Here is an 18,571-nt window from a genome sequence, read left to right on the forward strand (position 1 = left end):
AATAGTAATCAGTGTTTCTGTTTTTCTTATAAAGTATTTTGTGATTGCATATTTTATCAGTGAGATTTGCGTATTTTATCAGTGAGTTCATATGTAGACTCCACATTTTATTCTGTTTTGCCTTGTTACAGTTATACATCTGAACTTTTCTATGAAGGCAAATTGATGGCAAGTGGAAAGCAGCCAGCCCACAAAGATTTCTACCCCTTGACTTTCTTCACAGCACGTGGAGAAGATGTGCAAGAAAAAAATAGTACAGCTTTTTACAATAATGCAGAGGTAACTCTTCTTTGGCTTTATTCTTGATTGTTTTCTTGAAGCCCCCCCTCCCCCAATTTATTGGTTTATACTCAGTGTAGGTGGAAGACATAAATTGTCCTCTACTAACAGGGGGGAATGTGGAGTTTGCTAAACACGAAGTAGTGAACGTTGCAATTGAAGTAAACGTTTCCACAAATTTACCTAATTTTTTTTGGTGTTGTTGCAATTGCAAGCTGCATATAGTTCTCTCAGGCTCATTCTTCAGGATGTCTTTCCTGATAGTTTTTGTGACATTCTGATGGATGTATCTTAGCAACTGAGAGTAACTGCAATTTGAAGTAAAACTTAAGATTTCTTTGTTGTAGAAATGTTCCCACTCAGATAAGAGTCCTCTGGAGTAACATTCCATATTTGCTTTAGTATGTTTAGTATCAGGGTCTAACTGATCACGTGCAGATGAAATTTTTGTCGGTGAGAACTTACTCTCAATATGTTTCTTTCACATAGATTTGTTTGTATTCTTTAAAAATGACTTTCATTCTCATGCCTTCCTTTGAGTTAAAAAAACACAAAACGCGCAAAACCAAACAAAAACCAAACGCCCTCCCACCCTCCCCCGGCTTGGTAATACTTTGCATAGTGGAAGATGCCTTTTTCCAGTCACCTCAAGTTAGGGAGGAGTTGACCCAACTCCTTTTTTTCCCCACCAAAAAGATGTCTGAAGAGGTGTCCTTGACATTTAAAGAAAACCAAAGAAATATCACTAATTTTCTTAAGCTTACGAGGAATGTAAACGAAGTTGGGTTGCTGTTTAGCAGCAGCGTTTGTTACGAAGCGCTGCAGAGCTGTCTGTGTTTCCCCTTGTTGATCATGGTCCAGTTCATCTGATGCACAATTTTCAACCTTTTTGTTGTTGTTATGCTGCACTTGTTATGCATTCTTTGATGTATTAACATATCTACTTAAATAAGAAGCTCCGATGACTTCTGGACACACTACTGAAAAAAAACCTGAAGGTACCTGACTACTTCCATTAATCTACTTGGATTGCTTTGCCATCTATAAAAAAATTGTAAAAAACCTAAAAATATCTTCAGTGGCCAAGTAACTGTCTGAAAATTGTGAGTCATTAATAGCTACAGGCAGAAATGAAGGACAGCAGCTGCTTAAACACCAACATGAAAAACTGAAATTCAGATGATGAGGGAGATTTCTTCTGTTTGACCCTTGGTGGATGTTTGCATTGGGGCATCTTATGATTCATTGGTACCTGTATTAAGTATTAATCAGGAAAATACACTTTCCCTGTTTGGTCTTAATTCTAAAATTTCCCTATATGGTGTTAATTATAACTACAAGCTATACGCTCACAAAAGCTTGCCAAAATACCTGCAACAGATCATTACATTTGTGCTACAGTTTTTATGGTTGTCAAAGTTTATTCTAATAAGCTTTTTCTGTAAAACTAGCTTTGAAATACAAGAATTTATGTTGCAAAAAGTTATATTTGGGACTTGCTCAAAACCAGCCAAATATTTTCACTGCCCTCTGGAAATCTGAAATTATAAAAATGAAACTATTTGTGACTTTTTAAGGATTAACAGATCTTTGTTTGCTTTACTAGTTTCCTCCTGATTTTTTTTTTTTTTTTTATTAGTTCCTGAGTTTTTCAATAAACTCTTCCAGTTTAGATTCATTTTTAAAAAATATATGCTTAAATGAGAATGTGTGTCATATAATGCTTAGATGCCAAGAAGTCAGCATGAAACAACAGATTTGGAGCAGTTAGGAACTACTATGCTTTATACTATTGTACATACCCATGGTGATTTATATCACTTTTCATGTTCCTGAAATGTCCATAAAACACACTAGAATTCTCACTTACCAATTTGAAGAAGAGATAATGTAAAAGCTAAGCGCATTAAATTTATTTTTAACACTCCCTTCCCACAGCCAAAGATAACTGGATGAATGGGGAAGAGGAGAAAGTTAAGAATACTTGAACTTCCATTAAGAGGCTGTGCTTGGATTTGTGATGCTATAGGAAAACTGCATCAGTTATCGTGATTTAAATAGCTGGATAAATATTTATTAAATGACATAATGATGCTTTTAAAATGACACATTGAATGTAAGTGTTAAAAAAAACCCAAACAAACCCACAAACCTTCCATAAAGTTATTCAGGAATGCTTTGTGCAGTGCAGTATCTCTGTTCAGCGTGTTGCAACACAATGCAACATGCCTGGCCCTTTTTGGCAGGAGGTTACTTTTGAGCCCATTTCCTCACAGGAGAAGATTTTCAGTTTTTATTGCTCATTAGTCTTTTCAGGTAGCGCACTCGGGTCATATTGCATAGAGATGAATTAGCAGTTGATGAATAATCTGAAAGTCTTGATGGTGTCCTTTGGAACGGGAAGTGATTGTGCTCTGGTACAAATATTCTCTTTCTAGAGTTATCAAACTCTAATATGGCATGTATAAAATTTAGAATAAAAATAAAATAATCCCGATTATTTATCAGTGTATTTACTTATGGAAGTTAGTTAAAGTATGGTAAGAAAGGTCTGACTCCACTTGACATTTTTGTAAGAACATAAGCATGAAAATTAAGGTTATTGATATAATTTCCCAGCTCGTACTTTAAAGGCGACATTTTTGTGGGCAAACTTTTATTTCAAGATTAAAAAAAGGTACTGTATAGTAAACACACTGGTTTAATGCATGATGGTTTAGAGTATCGCTATGGAATACAGTAGTGTTATTGCTTGTTCAGTAAGGCTGTGTAATACTGTGACATGTAAATGTGTTAGAGCTTTAAAATTCAAATTCTCTTTCCATATCAAAGAATGGTCTTCAGTGGAGCATACTTAAGGATTCTGACTTTCTTTTAAGGTGTTTGAAGTAGTAGAGCGTGTTGAAGAATTAAGAAGAAAATGGCCTGTTGCCTGGGGCAAATTGGATGATGGCAGTATAGGTGTCGTAACACCTTACGCTGATCAAGTGTTCAGAATTCGGGCTGAACTTCGGAAAAAAAGACTGTCTGATGTCAGTGTAGAGAGAGTGCTAAATGTTCAGGGTAAGTAAGAGTTATATGTCTCAAAGATATGCTAAGGAAGTAAAAAATGTGACTGGTGAAGTTAAGTTAGACTTACTAAAATAATTTTAAAACGATCAGAACAAAAGGAGAGCTGTGATGTAGCCCATAAAAACCAATATATCAACATGAAAGTGGCAAGTACACTGATCAGATGTTATTCCAAGATCGAATACCAAGGCAATAGACTCATGGTTGTGAGATTTATCTTTTTTGAAAATTAAGTTCAAGCGTACAAAAAATAGATTGTATGAAAAACATGAAAACTGATGGATTTCTATTGCAAGGGGAAAAACAGAGTTCCAAATAAAAAGGTAATGAGCATTTAGCCTCAAAATGTTTTACTGATTTACTGACTGTAAAACGGGGTCCGCAAATTTAGATATTTGTTCTTGGGATCACATTGATAACAGGAATTTCGTGTAGGCATAGCCTGTTGCTAGGTTGCACTTTTAGTCAGTAATAAACAAAGGCAAATAATAAAGTAACTGCATGACAGTGAGTGGTGTGTTCTGTTTTTTCATGGTAGATATTTGTATATTTGAGAAATTTTTCAGTATGGAACAAGAATGTCCGGAACTTTTTTAAGGTAGAATAAATAAATCCAAGGTTTGTTATTGGCTGATTGGCAAGACTGTAAAGATAATTAGCGTTTCAGAAAGTTCTGGCATGATTAATATCAAGATGAAAAATAAGTTTTGTAAAGAGGAAATATTCTTGTAATAGCATATGCTATTTATAGTGCGTCTCTTAAAATTTTTAAATCTTATTATTCTTGCATAAAGCTCTTCATGTGAAGGGTAGCTATCAGTTCTTCGGAATATCTAGGTGTGAAATCTGGCTGGCGAGTGCAATGGTCTGGTTGTGTTACTAGCGGAAATAGCTACCATTATCTCAGACACTTGTTTTTTGTTTCATTTTAGGAAAACAGTTTAGAGTTTTGTTTCTCAGCACAGTACGAACACGGCATACATGCAAACATAAGCAAACACCGATTAAAAGGAAAGAGCAGTTACTGGAGGATTCAACAGAAGACTTGGATTATGGTTTTCTGTCTAATTACAAACTTCTCAACACTGCCATTACAAGAGCACAATCCTTGGTAGCTGTGGTGGGAGATCCTATTGCTTTATGTTCCATTGGAAGATGCAGGTACTTTATATATGTCCCTCAGTTAATCAGAGCTAAGGGTACTAGAAAATGTGTTTATCTGTGACTGATGGATTGAGTAAAATGATGGATGTTCTTTTAGGTCCCAAATAAGACACAATATATTTAAACCCTTAAAATAAGTGTATAATTAAATTGAAATTCTTCACATTTATATCCATAGAAATACCATAAAGATGGTAAAGCATTAGTTGCATTCCCAGCTCTTGCAGAGGCTTGAGCCTGCAGGCGTGATTTCGGCTGCTCCGCAGCGTGCTGCTGAACTCAGCCCTGGGGCAGAGCGGGCAGCGGCAGCCCCGCGTCGCCCGGGCAGTGCCGCTCTGCTCCGGCAATTCCTGCTGTGCCGGCTACTAAGTCTCCTCCGGAGCGGGAAGCATGCGGTTGTGCAAGGGCTGCTCTGTCCCCTCAATAGTAAGTCTTGCTGACAGGGAGGAGAAGGGAATTTTTTATATTTTTATTCAATGATAGTGAAGAAAACCGCTACAGATGTGAGAGACAGAGCATTTTAAAGTCTTCTATGCATGGACGAGTCTGGCTTTTTTTGTTGGGTTTTTTGTTGTTTTGTTCTGGTTTTACCATCTTATTCAGAGTCACAGTGTCACCAAAATACAGAGAAAAAGTGTGAGATCACCTGGTCATTGTTAAACTGTCTTTTAATGTATTTATATTTGCTCTAATTTTTACTTGACAGTAACAATTTAAGATGCTTCATTTTATTTTCTAGTGGTTTTTTTTTTTTTTTTTGGGATATACCTGTTACAATTTTATATATGAATAAAATTAATATATAATTTGGAGTTAAAGATTGTGATGTAATGTATTTTGAAGTTGAATATTATGGCGGTTATATAAAGGTAGAAGACTTGAAAACCATTATTTATGCTTTATGTGTCTTCATGACACTAGGAAAAAACTTGTTGAGATTTGAGTGAATTTACTTTTTATAGACCTAAACGAAGAAATGTAAAAAATGCTGGAAGATGTAAACACTGATGTTAAGGATACCAAGTTCTTGTTCTTCAAAGGTTTCTTTTTCCATGGAAGAGCTGAAATGTTGAGGTGATCAGAGATAAACCCTGAGGCTTATCTCTCGAAGAGAGGAAACACTGCACTGACTACATTATTATAATACAGCTAAAAATATGTATCAGTCAGTTGTTATATCTACACTGTATTCTACTTTCCTGAGCAGTATTATTCTCCTGTGTTGAAAATGGATGTGGCTTTCAGGGATCAGAATTGAAAAACCCAAAAGGAAACCCAACCTTTGTTTACTGTGTTTATGAAATGTAACCTGAATTTAACACTTATCTGCTGGGGACAGCTCAAGAGTATCCATACATTAATGCAGTCATCTGCTCTGAACTGCTAATAACATCTTCTCAAAAGAGAAATAACGGTTGTGGGTTTATTTCGTGTTTCCCATTACCTGCTTATTTTTTTTAAACATGATCTGGTGTATGTAGCTAACTGATGAGAAGGAGCTCTGTGCCTCCCGAGCCCTCGATCCCCAAATGATGAGTGTCTGTTACAGCCTGCTGGTGCAGTCTCGAGCTCATCAGCTTACGCTGCAGAGATACATGACTTAGCTGTAGAGGTTGCCATGCTGTGCTGACTGAGATTTCTCTTACCGCTTGCTCAGAAATTACTCTTAGTTGATAAATTTTGCTTCTCTTCCCTACTACGGGGTTCAGGATGTGCTGTGTTACCTAAGTCAGAGTTAGTTACTTCCCAGTTAGTCTAGCTAGCAGCTAGGACCGTTACTGGTTCTCTAAATCTGTCTAAATACAGGTTTTGTTGGAGAATGACCACATCTCTTACTGCCTCTAAATTCCAGTGGGGAAGATAACCTCTTGAATTTTCACATGAACCTGAGTGATGAAGTTTTAAAGCAGATACCCAAAGGGGACCCGGTATTCAAATGTGGGGGCTCTGCAGTTTCTCCAAGTATGGCTCCTTCAAAATATCCAAAATAGGGCATGCAAAAAACTTACTAAAAATAAAAGTATAGGCTATCAGCCCGGTGCATAAATTACAGTCTTGGCAGTTCGGGATTGAGTTTGCCTTTCAGACCAGCAGCTGTTTATATATGTATAGCTGTTCAAAATTATAAGCCAAAATGATAATTAAAAACCAGGGAGCACTGGAGCTTTATTAAGATGTATCTCAAGCTTTCTCTTTAGTACACCATTGTCTTGTTTCACTGAATAATTGAACATTCACTCTTTGAAAATAGTGCTGGAGGGGTTCAGGCATGCTGCTAGAAAGATGGTTCTTTTTTAGTACAACAGGAGTACAGAAGTCTGAAAGAAGTGACATTTCGTTAGGAAAAACAGACCTCAAAAAAGTTTCGACGGTACTTGAATTTTATAAATATTCTAATACCTGTCAAAATGAGTCAAGACGCTGTAATGATAGTTGTAGAGAGCTTTGTGAAGTATGCCCAGGGTAATCATTACATTTCTGTGCGTTACAATCGGACGAGACAGGGCTGTTTTGGCAGACACTCCCTTTAAACTGCAGAGCGCACTGTAAGACAGAGACAGCAGTATTTTATTCTCTGTTCTTACACCCCAGTACAAGTGTTCCATGTGTAGAGAGACTGCTTGGGGCATTTTAAGCAAAACTAGATGGGTCTCAGTGGATTTGTGGTACTTGGCAGTAGGTTTGGTGACTGAATTGATTAATCAGAGGGAGTTCCATCATTAAAGCATCCCAGTGAAGTATTTCATTTTGGTTTTTAATCCTCACTTAAAACCTTGCAAGATATATTTGCCTTACAGCGAAATGCAGAAAAAAGGCCATCTTACATCCTGAATTTTAAAAGAGCATTTCTTGCCTGTATAAAATCACAACAGAAGATGGGCTTTTAGGGAAAGCTATTTTGAATTTTTAAATACATCGGTAACATTACAGTATTCTTGCAAGAAAGACATTTCCACTCAGCAAAATGTGACGCTACTGCTAAAATTAGTGTGCAGCAGTCTCTCATTTTACAGGTTTTGGGGAGACAACACTGAAATAATAGTGCTTGCTTATAGGCCAGACCTTATTACAGAAGGGTGAATTAGAATAAGTTGTAGTCAATCACACCTTTAAGATCATTGTCTTTTTAATCCTCTTTTTCAATAGCTTGTACTTCTCTTGATTTTTTTTTTTTTTTTTTTAAAAAAAAACCAGCTCAATCAGGTGTTTTTTTAAAGTGACATCTTCAAATCTTATTTAAATATCTTTTAAGCTTGAGTAACCACTCCAAAACGTTCCTTTGAGGGTAAAAAAAATAAATAAAATTATCATAAGAGTAACATTTTTGTATATACCCTGCTGTGGATCTAAAAAATGTAAAGACTTTTTTATAAGCAATAGAAAGAAGACATGTCATGAGAAAGCAGAAGACAGGTAGGAATGTTCTTTTATTACAGGTTATTTAACCCCTTCACCCTCCAAAAAGTTGGATACAGAATTTTCATAGGGAAGGTCATGTGTCATCTGATGGTTGTCTTTCTGGCTTGAAATTTCTTCTATATGCTAGAAATATCTGACAATGCAATAAAATTTATGGTTTTATTTGTTTTCCACCAGAGGATCTCAAAAGCCCTCTTGATACTCCTGACGTGTTAATCTTCACGTGACTCTCAAGTGTTTCACAAGGCTAGTTTTGAGGGTATATCTCAACTTTGGTATTTGTGACGCTGGAATTGAATGATCTGCCTAAATTCATAGAATCTTTTTGGCATCTTCTGGGATAATCCCTGTGACTCTTTGAGCTTTAATAAATTCCATAAATCACATGCTTTCCAGAATTTCAAGCACTGTGTTCACTGTGTTTGGTCTTCTAGGAAAAAATAGACCTGTCTGTGGCATGACTACTAAATGTGAGGTACACACAGTGCTGCGATCTGACATGCATGGACAGACCAGTACGTCCATTTTAAATGACAGGAGAGCTTTACATTATGCTGTGGGGTTCAGATGCACGGATCAGGTTGCAGGATGGATGGCTTGGTGTATAAAACGAGCATACAGGAAAAATAAAAATGCCACACATTTGTGTTAAATCTGTTTTAATTTTAACAACAGCCATCGAGTCTTACTCCTTTTTACTGTTTCTAAAAATTTTTTCCATAGGAAATTTTGGGAAAGATTTATTGCCCTATGTCATGAGAATGAAAGTCTCCACGGTATCACATTTGAACAGATCAAAGCTCAGTTGGAAGCTTTGGAGTTAAAGAAAACTTATGTGTTGAACCCACTGGCTCCTGAGTTTATCCCTCGAGCTCTTCGGCATCAACATTCAGCGAATACCGCCAAACAGCAGCAGTCACCACCAAAGGTAAAGTTTTACTGATCGTGAGTTTTGCCAGAAAGTGAATGTAGAAATGCCTTTTGAGAAGTGATATAAAAGGTTTATGGAACAAGCTGTTATTTTAAAGTGGCATCGATGCAATCAGATACGAATGCGAATTCCAGGGGAATCCTCAGCATTTTCAAGTGAAAGCTCTAGACTTGTATTATAATTCAGTCTTTAGCAATCTGGCTTGGGGTTGTCCAAGCCTTGTTTCCACACTAAAATGTATACCTTGGGTCACTCTGGCATGTTCATTGACTGGGTTTCAATGACCCCGACGAGCTTCAGCCGCGGATCTTGGCCTCGCTGTTTAGATAAGCCAAATGAAACCCTCTGAACAGAGGCAATGGCTGTCCCGGGCATCCTGCGCTCTGACTCCACGCCGAGAAACAACGGGTCAATATAGCCAGTGGCAGGGAGTACAAGCAACAACGAAATAATAGCCAAAAGTGATTTGGTTTGATCTAAACCCCACATTTGAAATTCAAGGACTTACGTAAGATAATTGTTTGATTTAATTAAAAATATGTCGTAAAACAGTATATCGCCTAGATTAGCTCACTGGTAATGTCCTTCAGAAGGCCAGATTTCATTAGCATCAAGAGGGCAGAGAGATGAAATTACCACTCAGCCCTAATTTTATCAGCTGTTTTTATAAAAGCGGATAAAGAAGTGATGAAAATATGTACCTTCCTTAGGATGATCAAGAGTAACACTAAATTTTGGAGTTTTTTGGGGGGTGATACATTAGTAATCAATTCTATTTTAATAGTTCTTTGTAGTTTATTTCAAAATAATTTGAATTACAGTTTAATTAAATTGTGTTTAGAGATGCAACTAAAATGCAGGTTGTCAGCTTTGTGATGAATTCTGTTGTACAAGAAGGAAGAAATGTACGCATTTTCCATACCTTTGGATTTTTGTTGCAGGCTGTATCATTTAAATGAAATTTTTACGACAGGCTTTTTAACTTTAACGGTACAAAAAGGAAAGCCTTCCCTCTGGCAGTCCTTCCCAAAAGAGCGTTTGTAAGTGAGAACATTTGGTTTCTTCATCAAGATGCATTACTTTCTGAAACAAACACCAGATTTCTAAAGCATCTAGTCATGTGTCAAAACACTAGGCTTACAGAAAACCGTAAATTAAAAAATTATTGTCTTTAAAAAGTCATTGCTGCACTCTCATTTTTCATGAGTGCTTCAGCCTTGAATGCATTTTCTTTAATAATAGAACATCACTATTAATATTTTTTGTTTTCTAAAATGAAAGAGAAGTATTTAAAAATGCAGGTGTAATATCTTAAAAAAAAAAAAGGGGGGGTGGGTGGGGGAAGTGAGTCTTGCAAGAAGGCTGTTCTTTATTTTTCTTCCAGTTCGTTAGTAAACTAAGCACTTGCGCTGTAGAAATCAGAAGAGACACTTTCAAACTGCCAGCACTGTATTTTCAGTTTAAGATCTGAAGTGTTGTAACCACCTATATCATAATTATAATGAAATCTCTTTCCTCTGAATACAATTGACAGCTAGCATGTGCGGTAACAGCAGTAAAGCGAGCAGGTGATACTCAAACACATACAGAAAATGGTTGTGATAAGTGATACATTTCCCTTTGCTCAAGTTTTACAAGCAGATGGTTAGCTTTGCTTATTTTGGACTTCCCAAGTACAATATTTAACATTAAAAGATGGAAGATGAAAAACCTAGTGCCGCTGTATTTTGTAGCGGAAAAAATGAGAACAGCCTCTGATACGGTGTTTTGTGGTGAGTTTATGGACATCCCTGCAGCTCGGGGCTTGTTTCTCACATGTGGTGAAAAGTGATTTTGTAAGAAAAGCACCTTCTTATTCAGCGGAATTGCTCCTGGATTTATGCAAGGACACTAAAAACCTCTTTGCTGTTTATTTTTTAAAGAAGGAAAAAAAAAAAGTTTCTGCCTTCACCTGCCGTTGTTTGGCGTGGCTGGAGATGGGGACAGTGCGGAAGGAATGGCAGAGTTGGGGAGGCACAGCCTTTATTAACGGTGATGATACGGAAATGCAAAGTTTTCAGAAGTGGGACCTTCTGGCAGGGTCATGAGCGTACAGTAAATTAGGCTCTGAATTTTACAACTCGGCCTATCTCCTGCTCGCTCCCTGCGCTCCAGCTTTTCGGCTGGATTCAGGCACTTAATCGGGATGCATTGTTGTCCTAGATATTTATACAGTCAGTGAGGACCACAGGTCTGATTAAGTCTCTGGAGAATACTCTCTTCTTGTGTCTGTTGACTGAAGGGGCATCCTAGGAGTGATGAGGCTGTTCAGTGCCTCAAGTCACCTGAATCTTGGTCTGAGTTTCCTCTAAGTGCCTTTACGTAATGTCGATTTTTATAGTCTGAAGGTGGAGCAAGTTTTTAGAGCAAACTGAGTGCATCCGCACTCCAGTGCTCTCAGGCACCATCAGTGAAAGTGTAGGTTTAGGTGTTCTGAGATGGGTAGGGAAATTAAATTGGTCTGGAAATCTTTGAGAATCTTAACGGTTAAGTCATTAATAGACTATAATAAAGTCATTAAGCCATCGAAACTAGTAAAAGAAAAAGACAAAAGAAAGCCAGCACCTCCATTCCCCAACTTACAAATGGCCCCAGTTGACTTACATTTACCAATCTGATACTGTTAGGTGCTGAAGCTGCAGTTCGACAGAACAACTGTTCTTATGAAATTATGTAATTATTTGCTATTTCAGTTTTAAAAATATGGCCCCTATAAAATACAAGTATGGTAGGTAGAACAGAGATTTCTTAGACTGCTGCACAGAGCTTGATGCTAACCGACAGCATAACAGGTACAGAAATGCCTTGTTCTAACCATGAGTGATTAAGGCATGTAGCTCCTCTCCATTCTTAGATTGAATCTTGCTCCCTTTAGAGAATAAACAGGTTTCTTTTGTTTAAGTACTACGATGAAAAGCAATTATTATTTTATTTTTCAATAATTCATTTTGGAAACGAGAGGAAAATTCAGAGACCAGTTCTTTAATCTGGTTTATGCATGAGTCAACATTGTCAAACAGCCTGTCTCTGTGCCCTGCCTAATTTGCTCAGCCTGCTGGAACACTGCCTAGACCTATCTCCTGGGCAAGAGAAGTTTTGCAGCATCAAAGGATTTTTAGATTTATTTTAAATTTGTCAACGTACTTAGGTCCAGATTAAGGTATCCCTTTCCTGCAAAAGACTTAAGAGCATACTGGCATTTCAATATGCGCTCACAATTTATGACTATTAACTAATTAGTTCATGCTGTAAACTCATGAGCGTGTAGGAGGGGTAACTCGGTTCTGTTAACCTCCTCTTCTAACATACAATTCACCAGGGAAAAGCAGTTTCCCCAGAGTATTCTGGTGCTTGACTCTACTGTATTGTACTTCTGGGGGAGCAGTCACCATGGGGCCAAAGTCCAGAAGCATAAGATGGGGTGAGGAGGCGCTGTCTAACGAGGCTGGGTGAGCGGTGGAATAAAACTGCCGGGAAAAGTGGGAAATGACATGGTGAGAGAGGAAACTCGAAGTAGCTTGCTGTAACGCTCCTTGGATCTGAAAACAGGCCTTGGGAGGGAGTATCCCCAGAGGGACTGGTAACGACCCACTGGTTAATTGAATTAGTGGTATTTAATGTCCAACTTTGTGAGTTCACACTCAGGTGATAGAACTGGGCAGTTGACTAAAATGTTGGGCTAACTTCTTTCAAACTCTATTTTATATTTAATTATAATGTTCACTCGAAATAAAAAGCTTTGGTTTACATAAGAATGCAAACCGTTACTATTATTGTTTTTCCTTTTAAAGGGCAAGGTCCATCATCATAACCAGAATGACCATTTCCCACCTGATGGAATTGGTAAGTATCTCTGCAGTTACTGAAGGAATTCCTCTGAGCTCACACCAATTGGCTCCAGTGAAGTTGATACTCAATTTATGTCAAGTTACTGTCTGGTCTGTTCTCCATCTGAAAGCCATTTACTTCTTGTGTGCGTTTGGGAAACGGGTTATAGACTGGTAAGTGGGCACTGGGCATTTCCGAGACTCTCCCTTTATAGGTGTTGTGCACACTGACTTCAGAGCCTTAACGCAGCATTGTTGTTGGCCTCTTAAAAATGGCTGTGTTGGAAATTCATAATGTAAAATACTGTACCGGTGTATTCGCCCTGTAAGAGTTAGGACTTTATATTGCTGTCATGGTTTGGGTGGGTTCTGTTTTACCTCAGACCAGGACAGTTGCAGGCACTGTTTTATGATGAACTTTGAACGTACGTTTTGCTGTCACATATCCAGATATTACAGATCGTACTTTTGCAAGCTAGCATGCAACAGGGTAATAATTTTGTTAGTAATTTGAAAAAGCACTAATTTAAAGCTTGTCTTCCCTGCTAAAGAAGGGAGCATGATTCTAGTTTTTGATGCAGTGTTTAACAGCTGCTCTGACTGTCAGCAGATTTAATTGGTTTGGGACATTCTTTCATTAGTGCAGTTACCAGCTACCTGCTTGTCTATATCTCAGCTCGTGTTTTCTGCCTCTTCAGACTTCTGAAATGGGATACAGAATTTGATTAATGCTTTCTCTCCGTGTTACAGACCTGTGCTGTTAGAGAGTTGCACACATGCTTTATACAGATAGATGCTACTAAGGTGAAAAAAGAAAGAAATAGTCTTCATATTCTTTTTGTGTATATAACTTCTTTTATTTGTCTTTATATATCTTTTTTTTTTTTTTCTTTTTTTTTTTCAGTTCAGCCCAATCCTTCTGTTCTAATTGGAAATCCTATCCGAGCATATACTCCTCCCCCTCCTCCTCTGGGACCTCACCCCAATCTGGGGAAATCTCCAAGTCCTGTTCAAAGGATAGATCCGCACACTGGGACAAGTATTCTATACGTACCTGCTGTCTATGGAGGAAATATGGTCATGTCTGTGCCTTTGCCTGTAAGAAATCATTTTCTGTTTACTCCCCTCCCCCCCCAATTATTGTATGTACAAAAATGAATGCTAAAATCAGTTAGTGAATATTCTGCAAGCTTTTTCAGCACTTTACTTCAAATACATCGGCTTAGTTGGCTCTCCGAGTGGATGTGCAGAGGACCACCAGAAAATGAGGACTTAAAAACACTGCTCCCCCAAATAACTCCAGGCAGCCTAAAAGCAATTTAATGTTCATGTAATTTGGTGTATTTTCTCAGCTCTGAGTTTAAGCACACCAGTGGGATCTGTCTCATCTGGCGTGAGATACCTGCATCTGAATTAATTGCCTCGTCCAGTTCTTAATCATTGGAGAGACATAGGTGATTCAGACAGAGCTTGTTTCTCGTTATTGGCTTCATACAGTTTAAATTACCAGCTTTGGATGTCTGCAGTGCAAGGTGTCTGAAGTGAAGTGATAAGAAAAATAAGCATAATGGGATGTTTTCCTCTTCCAGAACCTGGTAGCAAACCAGTTTCCTCTCCAATCCTTTTCCTTAATGACATTTGAGAACACAATGAAGATCCCTAATCAGGTCTTTTAGGCAACATTTATGTATGGAATTTTGCATTACAAATACAACTATCTCACCAAAACTTACACAAATTAAAGAAGCGGTCTGCTTTATTTTTAACCTCCACAGTCACTTATTCTGGAGGGAGGAAAGAGCAAAGGCTGCAGAAGGGATGTTGCGGAGTAACATATCTGTGTTGTACACAACTCCTGAACACATGAAGGACATGGAACCCACACAGGCAGATGTGTTTAACTCCATGCGTAGTGCTAAACATTGGCATACAGTTCATTTCTTTTTTAATAATTATATAAGTCCTCTACTGTGATTTAGGTTATGGATGCTCTGTAGGGGACTTGCTGTAGAAGCTCTGGTTTCAGTTTGGGTGTGTTAGATCAGCTGGCAGCTATAGATTGGGTTTCTTTGCCAAGTCAAGGAATTTTCCTTTTTCCTACCTTACTAGAAATCTGCATTTGATGGATAAATTTAAATGCAGTGAGAAGGCCAGCAGCTGTATCTTTGTCACGCTCGCTCACACTATGTTAATATCAAACAAAGATAATTTAACAAGTTCTGTCTTATTGTTCCAAGGTTAATATATTTTTATGTGTTTCCAATCAAAAGAAATATATTAAAAATAAGTATTTTGAGCTCACCTTCCCTGAAGATGTTTTTTTTTTTTTTTCCAATTAATTAAGTGAGAAGACTGAGGTACTAATGATACAGCTGCTTTTGAAAAGTAGCTTGTTGGAGATGATTTGAGATTGTACAGATGCAACAGTAGCGTAAAGCTAAAGTTCAAAGTGTGCATTTCAAGGGCAAACTTAATGCTAACTTAAAAAAAGAATTGCGTGAAAGTTGTTACGCTTACAACAAGTAGGGACTGAAGGAAAATGTGTTGATATTCATGTAAGATAAAATGATCTCTCTGCTTTGTTTAAGGCAGTTCCCATATCCAAGGTAAAAACATGAGGAGGTTGTCTGCTGTCACCAGTAAAGGATGCTTTGTCAGCCTGAGCGCTGATGATTACTTTCCCTGCACTCTCCTCTTAATCATACGCTTCCTCCTTTTAATAAATTCCCTACAGGGTGAGATCGAACTAATTTGATCCAGAGCTGTATTCCTTTGCATTCTTTGTAGGAATAAAATTTAAAATGTTGTAAAAAATCCTGACTTTTTTACATGCTTTCAGGAGGTGGATTTTACTTCAAATATTTAGGAAGGTGATCTGCCATACGTGTGTCGTGTAGCATAGACACTTTGGAGTGGCCCTGGCATTCTTAATATATGGATAGTCTCTTGGTTCTGCCAGTAGTCCTGTTAACTTCACTGTCTTGTGGGCGCAGAGGTATGGAATGCCCGCTCGTTCCGTGTTAGGAGACTGCAACACTAGGTGGTAAAAGGACCATAAGGAATTCCTCAGGTTAGAGGCTTCTCTCTGTTTCCCCCCTGAGACGTAGCCTAATGTCTCTTTTACCTACTGGGAGAAAGGGCTTTTTGTTTTCTTGAACTTCACCCACTTCTGTTTATTTAGAGAAGAGATAATATAAAATTTACTAAAATACAATTTGTCCGTCAGTCTTTTCTCTTGGAATTTTTAAACCACTGGAACAAGGATGGGTTTTGATACGGGTTTGTTTTGTTTTTTTTTTTTTCCCCAGTGTAGTCCTTCCAGATCTCTGCTCTCTGCCCCTTGCTGCTCGGCCTCTCCTTATTGCTCTCCCTTTCCAGCACTGTGCGTTAGTGTGCCAGGTCATCCGATGCATGGAAAACTGCTCGTTACCGATCTGATATCAGTGTGCTTGTCACTTTCCTTCCTTTAATGCATCTTAACAGATTGCTTTTTTTCTTTTTTTTTTTTTTTTTTTTTTTTTTTTAATTCTGTAGGTACCATGGACGGGGTATCAGGGTAGGTTTGCAGTTGACCCTCGAATCATTACTCATCAAGCAGCTATGGCATATAATATGAACCTGTTACAGGCACATGGGCGTGGGTCTCCTATACCTTATGGCCTGGGTCATCATTCACCCGTTAGCCTAGGACAACAGCAGCAGCTTCAGCATCAAGACAAGGAGCAACATGAACAAAGTCGAAATGGTTAGTTGTTGAAATTGCCTGGCAAGCTAGTTTTGTTTTGAGGGAGTTTGTACTTTAAATGGGGTATTGTGGAAAGCATTTTTTTCTTTCTCTCTTTTAAGACATCGAGGGATCTACAGAGGTGGGGAAATAACCTGTGCTTTGCCTTTACTAATAAAAAAACTAAGATATTGTGGGATTCAGGGGAGGAAGTAAACAAAGTTGGGATGTGCATGTGTTGAGGGTATAATTGGTCTGTCTGTGTTCTGCAATTACGTTGGAAGAACTACTTAGTGATGATTAATGAACAAAGTGCAGAGATTAAAAAAAAGTGTCATTTGGGTAAATTATATTAAATGTCTATGATGCTGTAAATGCTATACAAATAAGTCTAAATTTTCCAGTGTCTGGGGAAAAAAAAAAAAATTTCCATTGAAACCAATTGATTTCTTAAATGTTTTTAGGTAAAAGTGAAAACACTGCTGGACCTGAAATCAGTAAAATTCGAACACCTGAGAAGAAACCTTTGGAATCCAAGCAGCAGGTGGGTTTGTCTTGTTTGGGTTTGCGGGTGTGTTTTGTTTCATTTTGTTTTTTAATACTCTCTCTCTCTCTCTCTCTTAATGAATTTATTATTTACTGACATGTTTTTTGTTTGTTTAATGTGAATTGTCAAAGTTTTTCGTTCTCTTTTTCTAGGTTGACTTAGAAGCAAATTCTCAGAATAGAAGCCCAGAGTCACGTTCCAGTGTTGGTTATCCTAATGCTAAATTTCATCGCAAAGATAATCTTAACCCCAGGCAGCTGAATCTACATCTCACCCCACCCCACTCGCAGTATGCAGTTCCCAACCGCCACTTCCAGCACCTGTCACAGATACCAAGGCAGCCATATCCTCTGCAGCAGCAGCAAAACCTTTTAGGTCAACAACAAAATCATTTGCCTGAACAACAAAACCAAATGCCACCCCAGCAAAGCCAGGTAGTTCAGCAGCATAACCATTTGAGTCAGCAGCCTCCACAACCTTCGCAGCTTTCCCCTGCTTTCCAGGCAGGCCCCAGCCAATCTTTTTTTAATAATCCGATTCCCCACCGACCACATTCTCCTGCTGTAGATGCTGTGATTTCAGAACAACACCCCCCGCCTATGTTACAAGAAGTCAGTAATCCTTTGAGGCCTATTGCACAGCACAACCCTGTTCTGCCAACCCACTTGAACAACTTCATTGAAGAGAATCCATCAGGAATGCCCTTAGGGGACACTTTAGGTAGGTGACTTTTCTTTATTTAAATTCAGAGTGTGCAATTATAACTACATTGAAGTGAAAATGAAGGGAGGTATTTACCTTTTCAGGCGCATGGCTCTGAATTGGGTCATTGCTGGGTTAGTTTCCGTAAGTAATGTCATTGAGCATAATTTGCTGCCTGAGGCATGTTTGAATATTCAGCACTTTATTAGAAGATTCATGTTTATATGATTTTCCATATGATTTAAATAACCAGGTTATACACTGCAATGCAGTTAGTGTCTAATAGGCCCTGGAATATACTGTATAAAAAGTATTCTTTTTTTTCTGACGTAAAGATCTTTAAAAAGGGGCATTAGATAAATTTTTTTTTTAAAACTATTTTTGTAGATCGTATGCATGGAAATGTAGCTTTGGAAACAATAAGGCAGCAACAACAAGCCAGGTTACAGCAATGGAATGAACATAATGCCTATCTCAGTCAAGGCACTATTCCATATCAACACCATCACCATCCTCATCTACCACATCTTCCTCAGCAACCAATTGGATTGCATCAACAGCAGCAAGTTAGGGCAAACTGGAAACTTGCCAGTAATACAGAAGATGAAACAGAGGCAACATATTCAAGGTATTTGTTTAATGAGTCATCAGAGCTTGTATAAAATTGAGCAGTGGGCACCTATCTGTAACACTGTGAGCAAGCGCAAGACACTTAAAGGTATTGCTTTTTGCTGCTGGTATTATGAAGGTTAAAGTAGTCGGCAGGCTGACTTACGACTGTGCTTTTACTGTGTGTTATGCTTTATTCTGTTAGTATATTGGGTAGTAAAGCTGTAGTGGAAAAAATACCTTTATGGAGCTTTTCA

General features: G+C 38.0%; 1 protein-coding gene across 1 annotated transcript in view; it reads left to right on the forward strand.

Moving 5' to 3' along the window:
* HELZ (helicase with zinc finger) overlaps positions 1-18,571 on the forward strand; it is a 72,056-nt gene that overhangs the window by 44,909 nt on the left and 8,576 nt on the right. The window contains exons 18-27 of the mRNA XM_082492220.1: positions 132-279; positions 3,159-3,342; positions 4,284-4,512; positions 8,659-8,863; positions 12,697-12,748; positions 13,637-13,830; positions 16,267-16,477; positions 16,921-17,000; positions 17,156-17,723; positions 18,093-18,333. Of these exons, the coding sequence (XP_082348346.1) occupies positions 132-279; positions 3,159-3,342; positions 4,284-4,512; positions 8,659-8,863; positions 12,697-12,748; positions 13,637-13,830; positions 16,267-16,477; positions 16,921-17,000; positions 17,156-17,723; positions 18,093-18,333 (2,112 nt within the window). The remainder of the gene's footprint in view (positions 1-131; positions 280-3,158; positions 3,343-4,283; positions 4,513-8,658; positions 8,864-12,696; positions 12,749-13,636; positions 13,831-16,266; positions 16,478-16,920; positions 17,001-17,155; positions 17,724-18,092; positions 18,334-18,571) is intronic.

This window comes from Vanellus vanellus (assembly GCF_965231255.1).
Source record: "Vanellus vanellus genome assembly, chromosome: 17".
NCBI classification, from domain to species: Eukaryota; Metazoa; Chordata; class Aves; order Charadriiformes; family Charadriidae; genus Vanellus; species Vanellus vanellus.